The sequence below is a fragment of the Macaca fascicularis genome, chromosome 2 (assembly GCF_037993035.2).
Source record: "Macaca fascicularis isolate 582-1 chromosome 2, T2T-MFA8v1.1".
NCBI lineage: Eukaryota > Metazoa > Chordata > Mammalia > Primates > Cercopithecidae > Macaca > Macaca fascicularis.
The window spans coordinates 40,993,282-41,017,713 of record NC_088376.1 but is presented as its reverse complement, the minus strand read 5'-3'; the positions used below and the strand labels follow the sequence as shown (position 1 = coordinate 41,017,713).

The 24,432-nt window shown below is 40.5% G+C and overlaps 1 protein-coding gene across 4 annotated transcripts; it reads left to right on the top strand.

The window, feature by feature from the left end:
• The first annotated feature begins 6,908 nt into the window (after window positions 1–6,908).
• Window positions 6,909–20,454, top strand: DBR1 (debranching RNA lariats 1). 4 transcript variants are annotated; one of them, XM_045386923.2, is made up of 8 exons: window positions 6,909–7,253; window positions 8,218–8,342; window positions 10,152–10,232; window positions 11,342–11,427; window positions 14,202–14,426; window positions 17,625–17,705; window positions 17,989–18,134; window positions 18,904–20,454. In XM_045386923.2, exons 1-8 carry the CDS (start codon window positions 7,057–7,059, stop codon window positions 19,595–19,597), a joined length of 1,635 nt encoding a protein of 544 aa, XP_045242858.2. In that variant the 5' UTR covers window positions 6,909–7,056; the 3' UTR covers window positions 19,598–20,454. The 4 variants fall into 4 exon arrangements, with proteins under 4 accessions (XP_045242858.2, XP_005545931.3, XP_045242860.2 ...); XM_005545874.4 differs by lacking the exon at window positions 10,152–10,232; XM_045386925.2 differs by lacking the exon at window positions 14,202–14,426.
• Window positions 20,455–24,432: the final 3,978 nt, after the last annotated feature.

Sequence of the window (24,432 nt, the reverse complement as noted above, 5' to 3'; positions counted from 1 at the left end):
TATGACCTTCTGGATTGTCCAGGTAATAGAAAGACTCCCCTACTCCCCTCAAGCAAGGGCGACCACATTAGGCAGATGCATTTCAAATAGGGAAGCAAAAATAACAAATTACGCAAAGTAGATCTGATCTTTTTGCCACTTACAATACAGGAACATAATTTGGAAGCCATAAAATGTATACACAGGAGATATTCCTTGTTTTATTTCTGCTAAAATCAGAAAGTCCACAAAATTTCTGGTAAGTTTAAAATTCAGAGATTAGAGACACCACAGAACTCTTTTATCTGTCTGTGATGTTTGCTTTTCTATGCAACTACTGACTATAGTTTTACTGCATCAGGCATAGGTCACTGTCTCTGCTTAGCTTTCTTGTAGAGTGCTGCCATCAGGTGGTAATAGGTGCCATAATCACTTAGTTCAATTATAAGATACGGATAGCAATGATGAATGTTTTTCCTGATGTTTGTAATACTTTACTTATAAGCGAACTTGAAAACTCATGGCCCAGATACCCTGTAGTGCACTCCCTTATTTCATGAAAGTTTCTGCTCAATATGTCACCCTAACAGCAAGGCCTTCCTGAACTACCTTGTATTAACTACCCTGCAACATTTCCTATCCCTTTACACTGCTCCATTTTTAATCATCCATCTATTAAACACAGTTCTTCCTTCCTGAATTCTTATTTGTATTCACGTCTTATTTGGCTGGATTTCATTATAGTCTTTTTTTTTTTTTTTTCTTCCAGGAAGGGTCTATGAGTGTTGTCTCCCTGGAGTTCTTTTCAGTGGTCAAAAACATCTGCTTGCTGCCTTTTACATGAATAACATCTTGGCTGGCATATCACACAGGAAAACAGAACCCATTCTAAGTTTTTTAAACAAAAAGGTGACAGGTTATTGGAAGACCTAAAGTTGCAAAAAGGCAGGGTTTATTGTACTTGAGATCAGGAGCTGCAGAACGTTCATCACCACTAAAGAAGCTTAGGGTGCTGGCCGCCACTGAGAAGGTCAGGCTTGTCTGCTGCTACCACAATTGCCAAAGACAGAAAAGAAGCAGCTTTCACCTTTCTTCTGCCTCCTAATCTCACACAAGTGCCTCCCACTTGTAAAACCTAATCCAGAACTAAGGTGGCATGGGAATCCAAAAAATACAGTTCCTTAACTTTTAGTCCCTGCAATACAGGTATGAGCAGATAAGTAAAGATATATATACATAATTTGAGAATAAGTTTCAGAAATGATGTCCATTTACACCTAAATATTTCAGTGTGTGTTTCCTGAAAACAAGGAATTCCCTTATATAACACCAGTGAAATGATCAAAATTGGGAAATTAATGCTAATATACTTCTATCTAATTTGCAGATCTTATTCAGATTTTGTCAATTGCCTTAATTAATGTTTTTTTTCTGGTAAATCTTTTTTTTTTTTAAGACAGGGTCTCGCTCTGTCACCCCGGTTGGAGTGCAGTGGCATGATCATGGCTCACTGCAGTCTCCACCTCCCCGGCTCAAGTCATTCTCCTACCTCAGCCTCCTAAATAGCTAGGGACACAGGCACCCACCATCACACCTAGCTAATGTTTTCTTTTTAATTTTTTTTGTAAAGTGGTCTCACTATATTGCCCAGGCTGTTCTCAAACTCCTGGCCTCAAGCAATTCTCCTGCCTTGGCCTCCTAAAATGCCGAGTTTACAGGCATGAGCCACAATAGCTGGCCCGGAAATATTTTATATCTTGATATGGGTGGTTGTCATATGTGCATCATCACACTGTGCATGTAAAATGTTATTTATGTTAATTTAAGTAAGCTATACCTTAATTAAAATTTTTTACATGGAGGAAAAAGATCTAGAGGAAAACAATTCCCATAGATTAAAAATAAAATATAGAAGTTAAATTTAACAATGTAAAAAACATCCATTGTTCTATTTCAACAACATCTATATAGAAGGAAAATAAAATATTTAAAACTAATCAGAACTATTAGATTTCCATATTTTTCTACCCTCCCAATCAATGTAAGCATCATGAAAATTATATCTTCCTTGTAAATTTGAAATAAATTGCTCCAACATCACTCTGGACACAATGCCTTCATGTCTTTGATAATCTTTACAGTGTCTCCTATTATCATTGTTCTGTTTACATGTACTGCTTCATTTTTAATTAATTTTGGTGTTTTTTCTTAGAATATTTATTTTAACTAATTTTTTTACATGGTAAGAGATGGATTTATTATTCTCTGTACTACCTTGATTAGATTATCTTTTCTTGATTAAGTTTTCCAGAGGTGTTTTCTTTGCTTGTTTTTGTCTTGGTCACTCATCCTTTTTTTTTTTTGAGACAGAGTCTAACTCTGTTGCCCAGGCTGGAGTACAGTAGCTGCAACCTCTGCCTCCAAGTTCAAGCGATTCTCCTGCCTCAGCCTCCCAAGTAGCTGGGATTACAGGCACTCACCACCATGCCCAGCTAATTTTTTGTATCTTTAGTAGAGACAGGGTTTCACCATGTTGGCCAGGCTGGTCTGGAACTCCTGACCTCAAGTGATCCACCCACCTCAGCCTCCCAAAGTGCTGGGCTTACAGGTGTGAGCCACTTTGCCTGGCCCAGTCATTCTTTATTTACCAGTTTGGTCATCTTCCTTTCTGAAAGTTTTAGAAATATTCACCTACTTTCATTTAGCTTGCATTCTAGTTAGGAAAACTGTTTGTCAGGAAAATGAAAAGTCCTTGGCCACTTAAAGGAAAAAAAAAGAAACTGATAATTTTAGAATCTCTTAGAGGGAGGTAATTTTTTTGTTTTGTTTGTTTTTTTGTTCGTTTGTTTTTGAGACGGAGTCTCGCTCCGTCTCTCCCAGGCTGGAGTGCAGTGGCGCGATCTCGGCTCACTACAACCTCCGCCTCCCAGGTTCAAGCAATTCTCCTGCCTCAGCCTCCCCAGAAGCTGGGAGGAGGAGGAGTAGTAGGCGCGCGCCACCACGCCGGGCTAGTTTATGTATTTTTAGTAGAGACGGTTTCACCATGTTGGCCAGGCTGGTCTCAAACTCCTGATGTCAAGTGATCCGCCCGCCTTGGCCTTCCACAGTGCTGAAATTACAGGCGTAAGCCACCGCACCCGGCGGAGGGAGATAGTTTTTTTTTTTTTTTTTTTTTGAGACGGAGTCTCGCTGTGTCGCCCAGGCTGGAGTGCAGTGGCCGGATCTCAGCTCACTGCAAGCTCCGCCTCCCGGGTTTTTACGCCATTCTCCTGCCTCAGCCTCCCGAGTAGCCAGGACTACAGGCGCCCGCCACCTCGCCCGGCTAGTTTTTCGCATTTTTTAGTAGAGACGGGGTTTCACCGTGTTAGCCAGGATGGTCTCGAACTCCTGACCTCGTGATCCGCCCGTCTCGGCCTCCCAAAGTGCTGGGATTACAGGCTTGAGCCACCGCGCCCGGCCCGGGAGATAGTTTTTAAATCCTCGGTGGATTTTAAAGTTTTATTTAAAAATAATTATTTTGGGGTGTTTAAAAAATATTTTTTGAAATTCTAATTCACTTTCAGGTAATTGTCTTTGCCTTGAGAGGTTCGTCCTAAGGAATCCACCATTTGCGCCTGCTTGCTCGTTTATCTTGGTTTAATTTTATCAAACTAAATTCCTACTTTTGGGGATTTTATTTACTATCCTAGTTTTGAATTTTAGCATCCGTGAGACTGCTAGGACTCAAGGACCTGTAAAGATAGGTGAAGACAGACCAAGCCCAAGAATCCTCTTTTCTTCTTCTTTTTCTTTTTTTTCTTTTTTTGGAGACAAGGTCTTGCTGTGTCCCCAAGGCTGGAGTGCAGTGGTGAAATCTCCGCTCACTGCAGACTCCGTCTTCCGGGTTCAAGCAATTCTCCTGCCTCAGCCTCCCGGGTAGCTCGTACTACAGGCATGTGCCACAATGCCTTGCTAATTTTTGTATTTTTGGAGAGACGGGGTTTCGCCATGTTGGCCAGGCTGGTCTCGAACTCCTGGCCTCAAGTGATCCGCAAGGTACGGAGAGCATCAGGAAAAATAGCTAATGCATGCTGGATTTAATATCTAGGTGATAGATTGATAGGTGCAGTAAATCATCACGGCAAACGTTTACCTGTGTAACAAGTCTGCACATCCTGCACATGTACCCTGGAAGATATAGATACAGATATAGATATAGATATAGATATAGATATAGATATAGATATAGATATAGATACAGATACAGATATAGATACAGATAGACCAGAAACGAGATATTTATTTATTTATTCTTTTTGAGACAGGGTCTCACTCTGTAACCCAGGCTGGAGCGCAGTGGCGCGATCTCGGCTCACTGCAACCTCCGCCTCCCGAGTTCAAGCGATTCTCCCGCCTCAGCCTCCCAAGTAGCTGGGATTACAGGCGTGCGCCATCACGCCTGGCTAAGTTTTCTTGCCTTGTCGCCCAGGCTGGAGTGCAGTGGCGCGATCTCCGCTCACTGCAAGCTCCGCCTCCCGGGTTCACGCCATTCTCATTCCTCAGCCTCCCGAGTAGCTGGGACTACAGGCACCTGCCACCATGCCCGGCTAATTTTTTTGTATTTTTAGTACAGACAGGGTTTCACTATGTTAGCCAGGATGGTCTCGATCTCCTGACCTCGTGATCCGCCCGCCTCGGCCTCCCAAAGTGCTGGGATTACAGGCGCGAGCCACTGCGCCAGGCCCACGCCGAGCTAAGTTTTATATTTTTAGTAGAGACAGGGTTTCACCATGTTAGCCAGGCTGGTCTCGAACTCCTGGCTTCAAGAGATCCACCCGCCTTGGCCTCCCAAAGCTGGGACAACAGGCGGGAGTCACCGCGGCCAAGAAACGAGATTTTTAAACTAAGAATCCAATGAAACAAAAATAGACAATAGAATCAGCTCTGCAGATAAGATATTGGGCTTAGAAGATAGGCAACCTAAAATAACTACGATTAATATATGAGAGAAAGAGAGGAAAAGATGAAGAAAACAAATTAAAAGATAAAGAATCTCTTTAAACTATTGGCTTTACTGGAAAATAATCCAATATGAATCCTAAAATTGAAAAGGACTATGTTAAAACATTAACAAATGAGTTTATACATTGGAAATAGAACAAAATAGGATTAGTAAACTAGAAGACAGGTTATTAGAAATTATCCAAAATAAAACACTGATAAAAACGAGAACTATGGAACAGAAATAAAAGATAGATAAAATACCATGGAAAAATTCCAAAGGAGTAGGAAAAGACAGGGAAAAAAAAAAAAAAAGCAACATTTAAGTAGAAACTGACCAAGATTTTTCCGAAACTGAAAAAAGATACCAAGCTATAGATTCAGAAAGCATAAATGAGATAGGTTCAAAAAAACAAAACAAAAAACACTTAGACATATTTTATTAAAATAGCTGTAAGGAGTAGGGAGAGAAAGAAGAGAAAGAGATTAACAGTAAACAGCAAAGAAAAAGGCACATTACTGGCCGGGCGGAGTGGCTAACACCTTAATCTTAGCACTTTGGGAGGCCGAGGTGGGAGGATCACTTGAGGTCACGAGTTCGAAACCAGCTTGGCCATCGTGGTGAAACCCCGTCTCTACTAAAAATACAAAAAATTAGCTGGGCATGGTGCTGTGCGCCTGTAATCCCAGCTACTTGGGAGGCTGAGGCAGGAGAATCGCTTGAACTCGAAAGGCAGAGGTTGCAGTGAGCCGAGATCATGCCACCGCACTCCAGCCTGGGCAACAGAGAGCGAGAGACTGTCTCAAAAAAAAAAAAAAAAAAAAAAAAAAAAAAAAAAAGACACATTACTTTCAATGAAAAAAAATTAAGTGTATAGGTGACTTCTCATAGAAGATAATGCAAGTCAAAATATAATAGAATGCGATTTTTGAAATGCTTTGTAAAACAAAGACAAAAACACACTGCTTAACTAGTATTCAGTACTCAGTAAACACATCCTTTATAAATTAAGGTGAAACAAAGATTCCTCCCTCCCTCCCTCCCTCCCTTCCTTCCTTCCTTCTGACAGAGTCTCACCCTGTCACCCAGGCTGGAGTACAATGGCACGATCTCAGGTTACTGCAACCTTTGCCTCCTGGGTTCAAACGATTCTCCTGTCCTAACCTCCCAAATAGCTGGGATTACAGGTGTGAGCCACCACGCCCAGCTAATTTTTTGTATCTTTAGTAGAGATGGGGTTTCACCATGTTGGCCATGCTGCTCTCCAACTCCTGACCTCGTGATCCACCTGCCTCGGCCTCACAAAGTGTTGGGATTACAGGTGTGAGCCAGTGCAACCGGCCTCTTTTCTTATCTCTCTCTTTCTCTTTTTTCTTTTTTTTTTTTTTTTTGAGAGGGAGTCTCGCCCTCCCCCACCCTCCCCTCTCCTCTCCTTTCCTTTTTTTTTTTTTTTTTTTTTGACGGAGTCTCGCTTGTTGCCCAGGCTGGAGTGCAGGGGCGTGATCTCGGGTCACTGCAAACTCCACCTTCTGGGTTTGAGGAATTCTCCTGCCTCGGCCTTTGGAGTAGCTGTTATTACAGACCTCCGGTACCGAGCCCGGCTAATTTTTGTATTTTTAGTAGAGATAGAGTTTCACCATTTTGCCCAGAGTGGAAAGACATTTTTAAACAAACAAATATCTAGAAAAAAATTCATCTGTGGTTGGCCTACACTAAACAAACAGGAAAACTAAACTGAGTTCTTCAGACTGAAGAAAAATGATCCCAAAGAGAAAAATGGAAATCCAGGAAGAAGAGCGTAAGAATGGAAAGAGTACATTTGTGGATGTATATACGAAAAAAATATTGACTGCATACAACAATAATATAAAAAAAAGAAAAAAGAAAATAAGTTCCCTGGGATCCCGGAGTTAGGTTTGACCTTCCCGGTTCCTCTATCGCGAGATCTGGAAACCGGAAGTGAATTATTTTGCAGGCGTCTACACCAGGCTGTGGCTCTACTTATTAAAGTTGGCGGGAGCTGAGCGATCATTCGGGCCTGGGCAGGCTGTGGTGTAGTGCGTTGCAGGCAGCGCTCACCTCCTCGGGCCGGCAGAATGCGGGTGGCTGTGGCCGGCTGCTGCCACGGCGAGCTGGATAAGATCTATGAGACGCTGGCGCTGGCGGAGCGGCGTGGCCCGGGGCCTGTCGACCTCTTGCTGTGCTGCGGCGACTTCCAGGCGGTGCGCAACGAGGCGGACCTACGCTGCATGGCCGTGCCGCCCAAGTACCGCCACATGCAAACCTTCTACAGGTGAGGACGCGGTCCGGGCCGGGACGTGGCGGTGCGGCGTGGGACTGGGTTCGATTTCCCTCTGCCCCTGGCTGCCTGTTTCCCTTAGATCCTTTGTTCGCTCTGTGTCTTTAACTGGTACCTAACTGAATACAGGGGTGAGGTAGTGGGAGGCGGGAAATGTATTCAGTTAGGTACTGTATTCAGTTAGGTACCAAATTGTGTCTGCTTAACTTTCAGCACCCTGTCTCATTAGGAGCTTAGGAAATGTCACTTTCCTTCTTTCCATACACCCATCTTTATCCATTTCACACGGGATCGAAGCCTGGGAGGGGACAACCTGGAGGAAGAAGCTGACAGGTTTAGATAGCTACTTGATAGGACTCTGGAATTAGTTCATTTAGTGATCCTGGAGTTTTTACTGGGCGCCTGCTATGTGCTTGTGGTTCTAGAAAGATAAGGTTATGGCAATGAACTCGACACAGTTCTTGACTTATTTGAACAGGCACTGACTTGAGGCCCAAGGTGGAAGATCTTCATTCCTAAGGGCAAGGATGGATACTGGGCAATTTTTTTTTTTTTTTGAGACAGAGTTTCACTCTGTTGCCCAGGCTGGAGTGCAGTACCGCGATCCGGACTCACTGCAACCTCCGTCTCCTGGGTTGAAGCGATTCTCCTACCTCAGCCTCCCGAGTAGCTGGGATTATACCCTGCTAATTTTTGCATTTTTAGTAGAGACGGGGTTTCACCACGTTGGCCAGATTGGTCTCGAACTCTAGACCTCAGGGGATCCGCCCCCCTCGGCCTTCCAAAGTGCTGGGATTACAGGAGTGAGCCACCGCGCCCAGCCCCGGGCAATTCCTTTTGAAAGAGCTTTTTAACTTTTTATGATGAGGTCAATTTCTTTTTGTTGTTGTTTTTTCAGAACTTACTTGCTTTTCTAGTATGCCCAATTGTGGTAACTGACTTTGCTCTTATGTTCTAGGTATTACTCTGGAGAGAAAAAGGCCCCAGTTCTCACGCTCTTCATTGGGGGAAACCATGAAGCCTCAAATCATTTGCAAGAGTTACCCTATGGTGGCTGGGTGGCACCAAACATTTATTATTTAGGTATGTGATTGTGTTTGTGGATAATTTTTTTTCCCGGGATGGAAGAGTCTATCAGGATTTGCGCTAGTTGGGCTGTGTCTTGACAGGTATGGTGTTTGGAGAATGTCATTAATTTAAATAGTTAATCATGAAAATTTAATTAAGATAGTTAATTATTAAATGGTTGATCATGATAATATGCCCTTCATCTAGTGTTTTAAGCACTAGCTAATATAATTGAAAGACCTCACACACTATTTGTAATCGCTTCATTTTTTTCTTATAATTTTTATTGAATTAAAAAAAGACCTTAAACTTTTATTAATAGAAATTCTTAAGCATACACAAAAGTAGAGTATAGCATGATGAATCTCAGTACCTGTTACCCAGCTTCAACGACTATTATATTGAAGTCTCCTGGTTTTTTTGTTTTTGTTTTTTTTTTCTTTTGTGGGAAGAGATGACTAGAGTATTTAAAGCAAATCCAACTGTTAGATTATTTCACTTATACATATTTCAGTACATGTTTTTAAGTGATGAGGATCTTTAAAAATACTACTACAGTACTGTTATTATACTTAACTGAAGTACTCATTATCTATTGCCATGTTCATGGTCAGATTTCCCTGCTTAACCTAGGGATGTCTGCTTTACAATTGGTTTAAATAGGACCCAGACAAGGCCAGCCCATTTCATTTGGTTGTCACGACTCTGAAGTCTATTAGACTATAATAATCTCCCTGTCTCTCTTTTTCATGCCATTTACTTGCTGAAGAAAACACGAAATTTGTCCTGTGGCATTTCCTGCATTCAGGGTTTAGCTGATTGGATTCCTTTTATCCTCTGCATTTCCTATAATCTGCTTTTAGATTGACAGATTTGATTAGATTGTTTCAATATTAGTCCCTATAAACTATATAGCCTTTTCATCCCTTTATTTTTCGAGACAAGGTCTGGTTCTGTTGCCCTGGCTGGAGTGCAGTGGCTCCATCTTAGCTCATTCATCTCAGCCTCTGGCCTTCCAGGCTCAAGCCATCCTCCCACCACAGCCTCCCAAGTAGCTGTGACTTCAAGCGTGTACCACCATGCCTGGCTAATTTTTTTGTTTTTTTGTATTGTTTTGTGGAGACTGAGTTTGGCCATGTTTTCCACGCTGGTCTCGAACTCATAAGCTCAAAGTGATCTGCCCACCTGGGCCTCCAAAGTGGTGAGATTACAGGGATGAGCCATCCCACCTAGCTTCATCCCTTTATTTAAATGTATATTCTTTCTAGAACTGTTTATAGGTTTTACCAATGATGAGATTGTAATTTCAGAAATTTAGTTTCCCTACTTTGCTACTTATTGATCATCTTTTGATGTATTCGTTCTATATTACAATATTGTGAAAAAGTGAAATTGTCAGAAGATGATCAATCAGAAATGAAACTAGAAGCTGCAGGTTCTTTATACCTTACCTGTTGATTTTCAGGTTTATACATGTAAGTCCATCATAGGACATTTTCCGCCTCCCACTACCTCCCCCGTGTATTCAGTTAGTTACCAAATTATGTCTGTTTCACTTTCAGCACCCTATCTCATTTGTCCCTTCCGCAATCTACTTAATGTTTTGGCTCATCTAATTCCAGACCTTGCCTTTATATACTTTTATAATATATCCCTAATACACTGTTGGCATATTATTATGTAAAAAGGGTAACCTCATCATGGTGCTTAATTTTCAAATAATTTTAGAACTGTGTGGAATTCCATCTAAATGGAATGGTTTATTCAGTCAGTGTAAAGAGATTCCTTTTACCTACAGTAATTTTATTTAACTGTACTGTTTAGGTTTGGCTGGTGTGGTAAAATACCGAGGTGTAAGGATCGGTGGAATCTCTGGTATCTTTAAATCTCATGACTATCGGAAAGGTATTGTTTTGAGAATTATTTTTAAACTTTAGAACTCGCATGCCCCAGAGTAACTTAAGCATAATATATACTTTGACTCTTTCATATATCTTTGTATCCTTGATCTAGTTTTATCACGTCTTAGTATTTTGCTAGTTTTTATTTTTATTTTTAAGAAATAAAACAGTATAGATACAATTAAAGTTCATTGTTTATCTGTCCTCAATCTCATTCCCTTCTTTTCTTCCCTCCCTCTCTTTGCCAGGCAGTCACTATGTTGAATTTGGTGATTATAATTTACTTGATTATTTTACATCATTACCACATGTATAAGAGCTTTAAACAATGTACTTGTTTTAAGCTTCATATAAATGTATCATATTGCTTGTATCTTTCTCCAACTTGCTTCTTTAACATGTTTTGAAATCCGTGTTGATACATGTAATCTAATCTGTTCATCTGTGAATAATATTCCATTATATAAGTATATCACAACTGCCTATTCATTTCATTGTGTTTGAATGAATTATAACTTGATTTCAAAATTAAAGGAATAGCTTGGATTCACATCAGTTTCACAAATTTCATGAATTAAGTTGGCAGCTAAAACTTACATCCTGAATGTAACTGTTACAAGTCTGTTCCCTGCCGCTTGGCTCTTTCTTATTCTAAACTGTTGAAATGGAGGTACAAAATAGGCTGTCTTCTCTGTGGCAGGTGTGAGTACAAATTGGAACCACTCTTGGGAAGATGTTTATCAGTTTTTTCTGTTTTATCTCAGGGATATCATTTATGCATGTAATACACATATTTCTTTTTTGGCTTAAAACAACAATAATTTGTTATTTTATTAATATTGGGCGTAAGGAACTAGTCTCCAGTCAACATTTAGAAAGTAACTGAAGTGTGCCAGCAACCATGTGTGGGACCTTAGAAAGCACATACACCCTTAGTTGAGCCCGCACAGGAGACTGCAGTCCACCATCTTTTAAAAAAATTTCCCTAGAGAACTTTTTAAAAATCATATATACTGAAGGTGTACATGATATTTTGGAAACTTGTGTATATGTCTTTGTATTTGCAGTGTTTAAGGAAATTGAATATAGCTTTTTTTTCTTCTTCAATCTAAGGTCATTTTGAGTGCCCCCCTTATAATTCATCTACAATCAGAAGTATATATCATGTGAGAAATATTGAAGTCTATAAATTAAAACAGGTATGTAAAAAGTGCATTACAGCAGACTTGAAAAAATTTTGAAGTAATTCTGTACCAAAATGTATTTTGGTCATATTGGTATGCTACTTTCAAGAAGAGCAATTCAGTATTTTTTTAATGTGGATCTTGAGTTGTTTTTAGGAGTTTCACGATGAACATTTTGTTTTTGTTTTTTTGAGACAGAATATCACTCTGTCGTCCAGGCTGAAGTGCAGTGGCGTGATCTCAGCTCACTGCAACCTCCGCCTCCTGGGTTCAAGCGAGTCTTGTGGCTCAACCTTCTGAGTAACTGGAACTACGGGTGCCCACCACCACACCTGCCTAATTTTTTGTATTTTTAGTAAAGGCAGGGTTTCACCATGTTGGCCAGGCTGGTCTTGAACTCCTGACCTCAGGTGATCTGCCTGCCTCAGCCTCCCAAAGTGCTGGGATTACAGGTATGAGCCACCGTGCCCAGCAAATTTTTTTTTACTTCAATAATTATGAGTTTATTTTAGTAAGAATGAAACATTTAATTCATGATTTCAGATATTACTTAGGGTAAGACTAAAGAATACCTATTACAATAAAATTATATTTAAAAGAAAATATTAAAGTGATATTTTAAAGAAAATATTAAACATTTTATGTAATAGTAATTAAGTAATGGTGTTAAATAGAAAATAAGTAATAGTAAAGATGATAGAGGAAATGGGAAAATTGTGAAGGTGGTATGGAAACACTGCTTAATGGCAGAGTAGGTGAGACTAGGTTTTCGTTTGAGAACCCATTACATGGCTGACACTGGGCCAAGCAGACTTCACACTTGGTATTTCATATAATCTCCACTCAAATCCTATGAGATAGATCTTACTCTTAACTTCATTCCTTTACGGATGAGAAACCAAGGCTCAGACAGGTAAGTAACCTGCCCAGGACTTCCCAAAGTTTAGTGGTAGAGCCTGCCTGACTGCACTCATGCCCATCACACTGTCTGTAGAGCCTCTGCAGGAGCCTAACGATGCTTGCAAGTGTTTCTTTTATGCTCTGTGCATACAGTTCCCTCAAATAGATTTTCTCTTTCACCTATCTAAATCCTACCAGTCCTTTAAGACCCAACTTAGATGCCATTTCCCAACCATGACTTTTCTTCTTTTTTTTGAGACAAGGTCTCACTCTGTCACCCAGGCTGGAGTGCAGTGGTATGATCATGGCTTGGCTCACTGCAGCCTCAATCTGCCAGGCTTGGGTGATCGTCCCACTTCAGCCTCCTGAGTAGCTTGGACTACAGGCATGCATCACCTCGCCCAGCTAATTTTTTTTGTATTTTTTTAGAGACAGAGTTTCGCCATGTTGTCCAGGCTCGTCTCAAACTCCTAAACTCAAGCGATCCTCCTGCCTTGGCCTCCAAAGTGCTGGGATTACAGGCATGAGCCACCATGCCCAGCCAACCATGACTTTTCTAGTTTAGAGTCATTACCCTAGTCTGAATTTTTGTTGCATCTATTGGCCATACCAGTTATTCAGTGGTTAGTCATATCTAATATTTTGTATTGTCTTGAGCAGTTACTTAAGTTTTTTTTTTTTTTTTGAGACAAAGTTTTACTCTTGTTGCCCAAGCTGGAGTGCAATGGTGCAATCTTAGCTCACTGCATGCTCTGCCTCCTGGGTTCAAGTGATTCTCCTGCCTCAGCCTCTTGAGTAGCTGGGATTACAGGTGCCCGCCACCACGCCTGGCTAATTTTTTATATTTTAAGTAGAGAAGGGGTTTCACCATGTTGGCCAGGCTGGTCTCGAACTCCTGACCTTCAGGTGATCCACCCACCTCAGGCTTCCAAAGTGCTGGGATTACAGGCATGAACCACTGCGCCCAGCCGGTATTTAAGTGGTTTTAATTTCGTTTTTCGAGTATTCGTTTCAGATTACTTGAAGGTTCTGGAGATAAGTCTGGAGTATATTTTGTTTCCTTTAGTTGTTTAATTAAATACTAATTTATGTAGTAAACAGAGTTTTTTAGTGTATACTATGTCAGCCTATTATAATTTTTTTTTTCCTGATAAATCTTTGGGTTTACTGAATCAGTCATGTTAGAGGTCTCGTGAAATCTGGTTTCTCTGGATCTTCAAAATAGTAATTTCTTTTTTCTTTTTTTTTCTTTTTTTGAGATGGAGTTTCACCCTTGTTGCCCAGGCTGGAGTGCAATGGCATGATCTCGGCTTACTGCAACCTCCACCTCCCGGGTTCAAGCGATTCTCCTACCTCAGTCTCCCTAATAGCTGGGATTATAGGCAGATGCCACGACGCCCAGCTAGGTTTTGTATTTTTAGTAGAGACGGGGTTTCACCATGTTGGTCAGGCTCGTTTCCAATTCCTGACCTCAGGTGATCACCTGCCTCGGCCTCCCAAAGTGCTGGGATTACAGGCGTGAACCACTGCCCCCAGCCCAAAGTAGTAATTTCTTTACCAAAGAAGAAAAGAACTATGGTCGTCGTGTATTTTAGAAGCTAAGTGCTAAGGATCTTAGATGATTGGCAGTCCAGAGTCTGTCTCCATTGCCTTGCCTTGCCACTGAAAATAAGAATGATTTATGAGCAGAGAAAATGCACCTTTTCTTTGCCTAGATGAATGAGTAGCCTAGTATTTTTATCATTCTCTTAAAGTGTCCTTAAAATGAATTACACAGAATTCTAGAGATCTCAGTGGGTGAATGGTTGTATGGTGGTAGAGAAAAAGGAGGGGATTGTTTTTATTAACCTATTTTAAGAGTTTTCTTTTTTCTTTTTCTCTTTTGAAAGCTGAAGCAGCCTATAGATATATTCTTGTCTCATGATTGGCCAAGAAGTATATATCATTATGGAAATAAGAAGCAACTTCTTAAGACTAAATCTTTTTTCCGACAAGAAGTGGAAAATAACACATTAGGAAGTCCAGCTGCCTCAGAGCTTTTAGATCATCTAAAACCTACTTACTGGTTTTCTGCCCACCTTCATGTGAAGTTTGCCGCCTTGATGCAGCATCAGGTAGAAAACAAAATATTTATTCTCTCATTTAACACACACTTATCGAACATCTGTGGACCAGACACAGTTGTAAAGTTAGAGAAAGAAGTAAAATATAACTTACCTCTTATGAGTAGCTCAATATATGATTCTGGGAAAAGACAAGCAATTACAAAATAGTACAGTAAGTTTGAGAGAAAACTTAGGCAGTGGGAGCACATAAGCCAGACTGGTGGGATGGGAACGTGGGAGATGACGATAGAGAAGGTTTTCAAAAGGCGATAGCTGAACTGAGTCTTGAAGTGCCAGGAACAAACAGACTGTAAGGGTATTTTATTTAGAGGGACTGACGTGCAGAGGCTAAAGGTCTGAGAGCATGGGGTGTTTGAGCGCTTGTAGGTAGTTCCTGTGGGACTACGGCATAGGGACTGATGAAGCTGGAACAAGATCATAACTGCCTTCTAGGGGCCATGCTCTGAAGTTCAGGTTTTGTTTTTTTTTTTGAGACGGAGTCTCGCTCTGTCGCCCAGGCTGGAGTGCAGTGGCCGGATCTCAGCTCACTGCAAGCTCCGCCTCCCGGGTCTACGCCATTGTCCTGCCTCAGCCTCCCGAGTAGCTGGAACTACAGGCGCTCGCCACCTCGCCCGGCTAGTTTTTTGTATTTTTTAGTAGAGACGGGGTTTCACCGTGTTAGCCAGGATGGTTTCGATCTCCTGACCTCGTGATCTTCCCGTCTCGGCCCCCGAAAGTGCTGGGATTACAGGCTTGAGCCACCGTGCCCGGCCGAAGTTCAGGTTTTAACCAGAGATGGTGGGGAAATTTGGGGAGTGATGAAATCAGATTTTCATTTTAGAAAGATTAGTTTGACAGCATTGTTGTGTATGGATTGGAGTACTGTAAAATGGGAGGCAGAGCAGGCTATTTAAGCAAAAGAAAAGGTTTTAACCTAAGGCAAAGAGAGAATACGGAGAATGAAGTAGATTCTAGAGAGATTTTAGAAGGAGAATCATTGTGATTTGGTGACTGGGGGAGAAGAGAGTCCAGGATGATCCTCCGTTTTCTTTGCTTAACTGCATGGATGATGTACTTGATGGAAGGTAGAAAATAAATATATACTTATAATTAAAATTCTATGGAAGTATGCATTTCTTCCTTTCACCTCTGATTCTGGCTGAACTCTGACTTACCCATAAAGTATTCCATAGGAAAACTGTTTAGAAAATTCTGGGTTAACAGAGTTACAGATTTCTTCTTGGAAACATTTAGAGAATTTCTGAGAGTCTTTATTGCACTAATGGGCATTCCCTTTCGAGTAGAATGTGATGCTTCCCAAACTTAACCAAACACTTTTCTGTGTTAGAGGTACACTTTAAAAATGTTCCTCAAACACAGTTTGGAAGGTTTTGTCTGAAAATATTCCTATAGGCCCTTTCTATTGGGGGTTTATTCTTCTCACTTCCCAGTTTCACTGGGAGACAGAGAGGTTACCCTTTTCATTGTGTTTCTGCATTAATGATATGTTTGACCTCTTTGTAATTGGCTTCTCAACCTCCTCTGACTGACACTTTCTATTTTAGCCCCTTTACCAGCACCAAAGATCACTTTTCCTTGGAACTGCTTTGCTGCCAATATCTGCCTATAAGATCCATGCCTTCCATTTTTCTTAGTATAGATTGAGCATCTCTAATCTGAAATCTGAAATGCTCTAGAATCTGAAATTTTTGACATGACACACAATTTTCAGATTTTTGGATTAAGGATATTCAACCAGTATGTATTCTGCAAATATTCCAAAATCTGAAATTTAAAACACTTCTGGTCCCAAGCATTTTAGATAAGGCATACTCAACTTGTACCTCACCAGAACTGAACTGATGCTTGGTCCTCAGCAGGAGATACGTAGCTTGCTTCATTGTGTTTTTTCCTCCATGACGAAACTGGAACAAGATCATGACTGCCTTCTAGAGGCCATGCTCTGGAGTTCAGGTTTTAACTAGAGATGCTGGGAAAAGGCTTTTTAACCTTTTACACAATGACCTACATGTTTGTGATTCCCCCCATGTTTCTGACAATTCACCTTTGAAAAAAAAACTTTATTGGAGTGTAATTTACATACCATAAAATAAACATGTTTTGGCGTGGTGGCTCATGCCTGTAATCCCAGCACTTTGGGAGGCCAAGGCAGGTGGATCACTTGAGGCCAGGAGTTCGAGGCCAGTCTGGCCAACATGGCGAAAGTATGTCTCTACTAAAAGTACAAAAATTAGCTGGGCATGTTGGCGCACACTTGTAATCCCAGCTATTCGGGAGGCTGAGACATGAGAATCATTTGAGCCCGGGAGGCAGAGTTTGCAGTGAGCCAAGATCATGCCACTGCACTCCAATCTGGGCAACAGAGTAAGACTCTGTCTCAAAAAGAAAGAAAGAAAGAAAAAAACCACGTTTTAAATGAACAATTCAGTGATTTTTAGTAAGTTTCCAGAGTTGTGCTAATATCACATAATCTAGTTTTAGAACTTGTCCATCACCCCCGAAGATTCTTTGTGCCTGCTTGCAGGTAATCCTTGTTCCTACCCTCAGCCCCAGGCAAGCACTAACTTGCTTTGTGTTTCTATAGATTTGCCTTTCCTGAACATTCATTTAAATGGAATCATAAAATATATAGTCTTTGGCAACTGATTTCTTTCATTTGCTTGATTTTGAGTTTCACTCATATTGTAGCATGTATCAATATTGCATTCCTTTTTAGTGCTGAGTAATAGTTCATTCTATGGATATATCACATCTATTTTTGGTGGTATAGCTAAGAAATCTTTGCCTAACCCACAGTTACAAAGATTTTCTCTTATGGGTTCTTCTAAAAATTGTACAGTTTTAGTTCTGCCAGTTTACTTTTAAGCTCTTTTGTTTATCTTTAATCCTTTTATCTTTAATCCTTTAAGCTTTGATTTATGTATATTCAATGCTTTGAGTTAATATCATCATCATTAGTTTTTGCTTTGAATTTTGTAGGAAAATTGAAGCTCTGAGAAGTTAAATGCCTTCTCTTATCGCACAAGTGGGTATAGAATTAACTTATTTTGGAAAAGTAACAGTCATTCCTTTGACACACAACTTAGGGGTATGTGTAATAAAGATTATTTTCATCCTATTCTGTGTATGAAGAATTACTGTGATTGTTTTAACATTCTTTCTTAAATCACGATTCATATTGTCCAGGCAAAGGATAAAGGACAGACAGCCAGAGCAACCAAATTTTTAGCCTTGGACAAATGCTTACCACATAGAGATTTTCTTCAGGTAAGAAGAACGAAGTGGCTTTATAATATAGTTGTACTCTTCCAGAGACTTAAAAAAATATTAATTTTCCTTTCGGAATTTTTTTGTGCTCTTTGTAATTTACATATTCTGAGAATTCTGTGGGAGTATTTTAGTTATTCATGTTTTAAAATTAAATGGGTTTATTTAAAATTAATTGAGATTAAATTTAAATTAAATTTCTTTTTATTTTATTAAATTATATTAAAGTTCTTAGGCTGTTAAAAATAAATATATATTTCTTAATGTTGATTTCATCCTGTAGATATTAGAGATAGAACATGACCCCAGTGCTCCTGATTACTTGGAATATGATATTGAATGGCTCACTATTCTCAGGGCTACAGATGATCTTATTAATGTGACTGGTCACGTATGGAATATGCCTGAAAATAATGGCCTGCATGCAAGGTAAGTCAGACTTTATTTAGGACCTGCTTTTTCCATTGCATTCATAATTTTTGTGTCTCCCATCTTTGTTTTGTTTTGTTTTGTTTTGTAACAGGGTCTAGCTCTGTTATCCAAACTGGAGTACGCTGGTGTGATCTTGGATCTTAGCTCACTGCATCCTCCGCCTCCTGGGCTAAAGGGATCCTCTTACCCCTGCCCCCAGAGCAGCTGGGACCACAGGCACACGCCACCATGCCCAGCTAATTTTTTGATATTTTTGGTACAGATGGGGCTTTCCCATGTTGCCCAGGTTGGTCTTGAACTCCTGAGCTCAAGCAATCCACTTCCCTTGGCCTCCCAAAGTACTGGGATTACAGGTGTGAGCCGCTGTATCTGGCCTCCACTGTTGTTTTTAATCAAGGGAATTATTGTTGAATGAGTATCAGAACATTTCAGTTTGCAGGTTTTCCATCTAAAAGAGACAGGAAAATGGACTGTTGAGCATTACCTCAAATAAATTTATAAGTGAATAAGTGTACATAAAACTATAATATGGTGAAGATGTAGTCCACACATTAAAATTGTTTTGGAGTATGAGTTAAAGATGGCTTTTTCTAAGAATTATTTTTATTTCTAAATGGTCCTTTGCTAAATTAACTGTAACTTTAAAAATGGAATTTTGATAGATGGCTTGTTTTTTATCCTTGCACCTGAAGTCTAGAATTAGATTTCATCATTTATTGTTTAGAGCTAATAAAATGTAAAAAGCTATTGTTTTGTACTTTTATAGGTGGGATTATAGTGCAACAGAAGAAGGTATGAAAGAAGTGTTGGAAAAATTGAATCATGACCTCAAGGTTCCGTGTAACTTTAGTGTAACAGCTGCTTGTTATGATCCTAGCAAGCCACAGACACAAATGCAGCTGATTCATAGGATCAATCCTCAGACTACTGAATTTTGTGCCCAACTTGGCATCACAGACATCAATGTTAGGCTTCAGAAGTCCAAGGAAGAACATCATGTGTGTGGTGAATATGAAGAACAGGATGATGTGGAGAGTAATGACTCTGGAGAAGACCGGAGTGAATATAATACAGACACATCTGCTCTGTCTTCTATTAATCCAGATGAAATAATGTTAGATGAAGAAGAAGAAGATGAAGATAGTATTGTAAGTGCACATAGTGACATGAATACACCATCTGTAGAACCTTCTGATCAAGCTTCTGAGTTTTCTGCAAGTTTCTCTGATGTCAGGATCTTGCCAGGCTCTATGATTGTGTCTTCTGATGATACGGTGGATTCCACAGTTGATAGAGAGGGGAAGCCTGGTGGGACTGTGGAATCAGGGAATGGAGAGGACTTAACCAAGGTGTCATTGAAGAGGCTGAGTGATGAACACGAACCTGAACAAAGAAAAAAAATTAAGAGGAGGAATCAAGCCATTTATGCTGCAGTGGATGATGATGATGATGCAGCTTAAGACAATTTACTTGTTTTGTTTTTGTTTCTGTTTTTTTGAGACGGAATTTCACTCTTGTCAGACAGACTGGAGGGCAATGGCGTGATCTCGTCTCACTGCAACCTCTGCCTCCCGGGTTCAAGCAATTCTCCTGCCTCAGCCTCCGAAGTAGGTGGGACTACAAGTGCCCGCCACCACACCCGGTTAATTTTTAGTAGTGACAGGGTTTCACCATGTTGGCCAGGCTGGTCTCAAACTCCTGACCTCAGGCGATCCGCCTGTCTTGGCCTCCCAAAGTGCTGAGATTACAGGCGTTAGCCACTGTGCCTGGCCGACAATTTACTTGTCTTAGTGTTATACATAGATATATGATTTTTGAGACCGTATTTTTAGAGCTGAATTTTTGACGAAAGACTTAACTTTATAATAATGAAGATACACTAGAGAATTTTAGTTAGATATTGACTTTAGGCTTTTGTATGTTTCAGATGCAAACATATTAAAACTTTAATATATTTACTTGACTGGGTATCTTTTTTTTTTTGAAGACATACATTATTCACTTCTACTTTTACAATAAACACTTATTTAACATCTACTTTGTGCCAAGCACTCTGCTATAATATGGGACCATAAAGATAAGTAAGACAAGGATTTTTGCCTTCAAGGACTTGCTATCACTGTAAACATTTTGATGTATACAATATGGCTATATTATATTTTGTTTTATAAAATCAAGTCATTGTATATACTATGTATGCTTTCTTTTCATTTATTATAAATATTTTTCCTAATCAGCTTTTAATATCTGTCAAATAAAAATTGAAATTGAAGATGGTATATAAGATTTCAGGAAATAAACTACTTTGAATACTAAACATTGGTAAACATACAATCATATTTGCTGAGATTAGTATAACCCTGCTGACTTTTGCATATTGTGTTTTTTTTTTTTGAGACGCAGTCTCACTCTGTTGCTGAGGCTGGAGTGCAGTGGCATGATCTCAGCTCACTGCAAGCTCCGCCTCCTGGGTTCACACCATTCTCCTGCCTCAGCCTTCTGAGTAGCTGGGACTACAGGCGCCTGCAACCATGCCTGGCTAATTTTTTGTATTTTGTTTTGTATTTTGTTTACTAATTTTTTGTATTTTATTTACTACTAAACAAAATACAAAACGGGGTTTCACCATGTTAGCCAGGATGGTCTTGATCTCCTGACCTCGTGATCCACCCACCTCGGCCTCCCAAAGTGCTGGGATTACAGGCGTGAGCCACCGTGCCCAGCCAGCATATTGTGTTTTAACTTTAGCTTTAATTTTCATGTAACTATAGTAACTATGTAGGTCATTTTTGGCATCGTTCACCCCATAGTTTTAATTACTAGCAAGGATCAAGCTGCACAAATACTGCCCCTCATGCTGCGTGATGGATTGCTAATATTAAAGTATTTTTGAAGATCTGTATAGAAAAACTACACCTCTGTGCTATCTCTGGTTAAACTACCTGGGCCACCTGAAGAGATTGTCACTCTGTACTTAAAAGTCGTGGAATCCAAGATTGTTCCATGATCTCATCAATCCATGGCAGTCCAAATCCAGGAGTTAATCTAGGAGAATAATGTAGTACTTGGCTTCTACCTTGTCAACATTTGACTTCGTAAAGGTCTATTATTTGGGGGATTTTATCTTTATTTCCTTCCATTTTTTTGTTTACTTTCTTTTTTGAGTTGAATATTTAATTCACTTATTTTACTTTTTTTTTTTTTTTTTGAGACAAGGTCTCACTCTGTCGCCCAGGTGGGAGTGCAATGGCACAATCTTGACTCATCACTGCAACCTCCACCTCCCAGGTTCAAGGCAATTCTGGTGTCTCAAGGTGAATCTCATGCCTCAGCCTCCCAAGTAGCTTGGACTGCAGATGCCTGCCACCATGTCCAGCTAATTTTTGTATTTTTAGTAGAAATAGAATTTCACCATGTTGGCCAGGCTGGTCTTGAACTCCTGGCCTCAAGTGATCCACCTGCCTTGGCGTCCCAAAGTGCCGGGACCACAGCCATGAGCCACTACGTGTGGCCCACTTATTTCATTTTATTTATTTATTTATTGAGACAGAGACTCACTCTGTCACTCAGGCTGGAGTGCAGTGGCGTGATCTCGGCTCACTGCAACCTCCACCTCCTGGGTTCAAGCGATTCTCCTGCTTCAGCCTCCCGAGTAGCTGCGACTACAGACCCACGCCACCACACCCAGCTGATTTTTGTATTTTTAGGAGAGACAGAGTTTCACCATGTTGGCCAGGATGGTCTCAATCTCTTGACCTCTTGATCCGCCCGCCTTGGCCTCCCAAAGTGCTGGGATTACAAGCGTGAGCCACTGTTCCCGGCTTGCTTTATTTATTTAGTTAGTTAGTTATTTTTGAGACAGAGTCTCACTCTGTTGCCCAGGCTGGAGTGCAGTGGCACAATCTCAGTTCACTGCAACCTCCGCCTCCCGGCTTCAAGCGATTCTCCTGCCTCAGCCTCCTGAATAGCTGGAACTACAGGTGTCCGCCACCAAGTCCAGCTAATTTTTGAATTTTTAGTAGAAATAGGGTTTCACCATGTTGGCCAGGCTGGTCTCAAACTCCTGGCCTCAAATGATCCACCCACTTCGGCCTCCCAAAGAGCTGGGATTACAGGCCTGAGCCACCATGTCCAGCCTGGCCCACTTACTTTTATTCCCGTTATTTACATGAAGTATTTAAAGCTATGACCAGGCACAGTGGCTCATACCTGTAATCCCAACACTTTGAGAGGCTGAAGCAAGAGGATTGCTTGAGCTAACGAGTTTGAGACCAGCCTGGGCTGTAGTGAGACCTCGTCTCTACAAATTAATAAAAATTAGCTGAGTGTGGTGGCACGTGCCTGTGGTCCCAGATACTTGGAACGCCGAGAAGGAAGGATTGCTTGAGACTAGGAGGTTGAGGCTGTAGGGAGCTGTGATCATCAAACTGCACTCAGCCTGGCTGACAGGGTGAGACTGTCTTAAAAGATAGAAAGAAAAAGCTATGAATTTCCCCCGATTGCTGATTTAATTGAATTGTAAAAATTCTGCCATTTATTGTTTTTCCCCAGAAATTTTTATTAAAGATAAAAGCAGAAACAAATATTAGAGGTAATAAATGGTGTTTCTCAAAAAATCTAGATAATCCTCTAGCTTACCTAGTCAAAAAATGAAGCACACATTAGAAAGAAAGAGAAAGCACAAATATAGAAGGAAGGAAAGAAAGAAAAAGAAAAAAAGGAAGGAAGGAAGGAAAAGGAAGGAAGGAAAGAAAAGAAAAAGAAAAGGAAGGAAGGAAGAAAGAGAAAGGAAAGAGAAAGAAAGAAAGAAAGAAAGAAAGAAAGAAAGAAAGAAAGAAAGAAAGAAAGAAAGAAAGAAAGAGAAAGAAATTGCCATACTAAAGAACCTCCTGGCCCGAAAGAAAAGAAAGAAAGAGAGAGAGAGAAAGAAAAGAAAGAAAGAAAGAGAAAGAAAGAAAGAAAGAGAGAGAGAAAAGAGAAATTGCCATACTAAAGAACCTCCTGGCCCAGATGGTTTCGGGAGGAAACTACCCAATCTTTTAAAGCCTAGATAATTTCTGGCCAGGTGTGGTGGCTCATGCCTGTAACCCCAGCACTTTGGGAGGCTGAGGCAGGCAGATCACCTGAGGCCGGGAGTTCAAGACCAGCCTGACCACCATGGAGAAATCCCCGTCTCTACTAAAAATGCAATATTAACCAGGCATGGTAGCACATGCCTGTAATTCCAGCTACTCGGGAGACTGAGGCAGGAGAATCGCTTGAACCTGGGATGCGGAGGTTGTGGTGAGCCGAGATCATGCTATTGCACTCCTGGGCAACAAGAGCAAAACTCTGTCTCAAAAAAAAAAAAAAAAAAAAAAAAAAAAAAAACCAAACCAGATAATTTCTGTTAGATAAATTGTTTTAAAATATATAAAATTAAATAAAGTTTGCAGTTTCTTTTTATGAAAGTATCACATTGATGTCTAAATCTGAAAAAATTATACAAAAAAACCCTGTAAATCTCATATATAAATATCAATGCAAAAATCCTACATAAAATATTAGAAAGCAATCCATGGCACACTTTATAATGATATGGCATGATTCAATATTAGGAAGTCTGTTTACATAATTCACACATTAATACACCTAAGGCCAAACATCATGATTATCGTCATGGACAATGAAAAGGTCTTTGACAAAATTCAACACCAATTTCTGATTTTGTAAAAAAAAATAATAAACAAAAAGTAGCATCTTACTTAATGGGAAAGCACTAAGTATTCCCATCAAAGCAAAGGAACAAAACAAGGAAACCGACTACCTCCATTACATTTTAACATTGTATTGGAAAGAACAAAACAATCACAAAAAGAACACAATGAGGGGAATCAGAATTGCAAAAGAAAAGGCATACATATACAGGTGATCTCATAGTTTAGGTGGAAAACAAGAAAATTACAATTAGGCCAGGCACGGTGGCTCACGCCTGTAATCCCAGCACTTTGGGACACCGAGGTGGGCGGCTCACGAGGTCAGGAGATCGAGACCATCCTGGCTAACACGGTGAAACTCCATCTCTACTAAAAATACAAAAATTGGCCGGGCGCGGTGGCTCACGCCTGTAATCCCAGCACTTTGGGAGGCCGAGGCGGGCGGATCACAAGGTCAGGAGATCGAGACCACGGTGAAACCCCGTCTCTACTAAAAATACAAAAAAAATCAGCCGGGCGCGGTGGCGGGCGCCTGTAGTCCCAGCTACTCAGGAGGCTGAGGCAGGAGAATGGCGGGAACCCAGGAGGCGGAGCTTGCA